The sequence below is a fragment of the Medicago truncatula genome, chromosome 6 (assembly GCF_003473485.1).
Source record: "Medicago truncatula cultivar Jemalong A17 chromosome 6, MtrunA17r5.0-ANR, whole genome shotgun sequence".
Lineage (NCBI taxonomy): Eukaryota > Viridiplantae > Streptophyta > Magnoliopsida > Fabales > Fabaceae > Medicago > Medicago truncatula.
Genome location: NC_053047.1, coordinates 27,266,117 through 27,267,916, shown reverse-complemented (window position 1 = coordinate 27,267,916; position 1,800 = coordinate 27,266,117). Strand labels below are relative to the sequence as shown.

Genomic DNA, 1,800 nt, shown 5'->3' with positions numbered 1-1,800 from the left:
TGGGCAATGAATTATTCAAAAAGACTTCGGAAGGAGTTTTGTTGAAATGCCTAGGTGAAACAGATGCGTATTTGGTTGTTTCTAATACCCACGATGGAACCTGTGGAACACACCAAGCAGGCCATAAAATGAAATGGCTTTATTTCGACAAGGTTTATATTGGCCGACTACGCTCAAAGACTGCATAGAGTTCGCAAAAGGATGCCAAGGATGCCAAAATATGCTGGAATTCAGCGTGTCCCGGCAAGTGAACTTCATGCGATAATCAAGCCTTGGCCATTTAGAGGATGGGCTTTGGATGTGATAGGAGAAATCAAACCCACTTCATCGAAAGGATACAGATATATCTTAGTAAGAATATATTATTTTACAAAATGGATAGAAACAATTCCCTTAAAAGATGTTACTCAAGAGGAAGTAATAAGTTTCATCCAAAAGTTCATCATCTATAGGTTCGGTATTCCAGAAACCATAACCACAGACCAAGGATCTGTATTCACTGGTCGAAAGATGGCGAAATTTGCCGAAGATACAGGCTTTAAATTGCTAACTTCGACACCATACTATGCGCAAGCGAATGGTCAGGTCAAAGCGGCAAACAAAAACATCATTGCCATTATCAAACGAAAAAATAAAGGCAAAACCAAAGAATTGGCCTGAAATTTTAGGCGAGGCTTTGTGGGCATGTCGAACATCTCTCAAAGAATCGACAAACACTACACCTTTTAGGTTGACATTCGGTCATGATGCTGTGTTACCAGCAGAGATTTTGCTGCAATCAGTCAGAATCCAAAGGCAATACGAAATACCAGTTAATCATTATTGGGACATGGTCATAGACGAGCTGACCGATCTCGATGAAGAAAGATTAACAGCGTTAGAAGTCCTTGCAAGACAAAAGGAAAGGGTAGCAAAAGCATATAATAAAAAGGTAAAATCGAAGTTTTTCGCCCAAGGAGATTTGGTATGGAAAGTCATTTTACCAATGGATAAGAAAGATAGAACTTTGGGAAAATGGTCACCCGGATGGGAAGGACCATGGCAGATATTAAGAGTCTTTTCGAACAATGCATATGAGATCGAAGAATTAAATGAAGATCGAAGGATTTTACGAATAAACGGAAAGTACTTGAAAAAGTATAAACCGACGTTACAAGAAATTAAGATCATACAAGAGTAATTCGAAAAGACAAATTCAAACATAGCATTTCATAAGGCCAACTAATGGGCGGTTTACACAAAAAGACTTCAAAATGAGCTCTAAAAGAGCGCAAAGTAAACCATTACAAAAAGAAATGCTACAAACAGAAATTAGAAAATTCTAAAAGGATTTTCCTTCGATGGAAGTACCTACATAAGTTGGCCAAACCCAAAAAGGTCGAGAAACCATCGAAGCTCACTATCAAGACGACATCTAAGGCAGAAACGCTGAAGATTGTACTGTTCATCTTCAGCAGGATGAAACCCTCGATAGTTGCGTCTTAGTCCATCTCCACGACAGTTGTGCCAGTTGTTGCAGAATCAACGACGAACTAACCGGGGAGGCAGCAACCTATTGTACCAGCATGAGACAAAGCAGAAATGGGAATCCCCTCCTGTTATCTCCCTGCGATAACGCGCAACATTTTTTGTCTCCAAAAGAGACCAAAAGTCATTGAAGAGTTCAGCGGTATCAGGAGTGATGCCGTCGAGCGCTCTCAGCATTACATCAAAGTAAAGAGCGGTCACAGAACCAGCATCCATGGCGTTCTTAAGCAGACGCTTGATGGTAGGAATGCATGGCTCAACATCCAGCATGAA

At 40.4% G+C, this 1,800-nt stretch overlaps 1 protein-coding gene across 1 annotated transcript; it reads left to right on the top strand.

The window, feature by feature from the left end:
• The first annotated feature begins 201 nt into the window (after positions 1–201).
• On the top strand, positions 202–1,180 carry LOC120576074 (protein NYNRIN-like). Its single transcript, XM_039827044.1, has 2 exons — positions 202–580; positions 669–1,180. The coding sequence occupies exons 1-2, from the start codon at positions 202–204 to the stop codon at positions 1,178–1,180; spliced, it is 891 nt and encodes a 296-aa protein (XP_039682978.1).
• The last annotated feature ends 620 nt before the right edge of the window (positions 1,181–1,800 follow it).

Coding starts and splice junctions, on each gene's coding strand:
- LOC120576074 (XM_039827044.1), top strand. CDS start 202: ATGCCAAGGATGCCAAAATATGCTGGAATTCAGCGTGTCCCGGCAAGT. Junction 581..668: donor ATACTATGCGCAAGCGAATG/GTCAGGTCAAAG, acceptor CTGAAATTTTAG/GCGAGGCTTTGTGGGCATGT.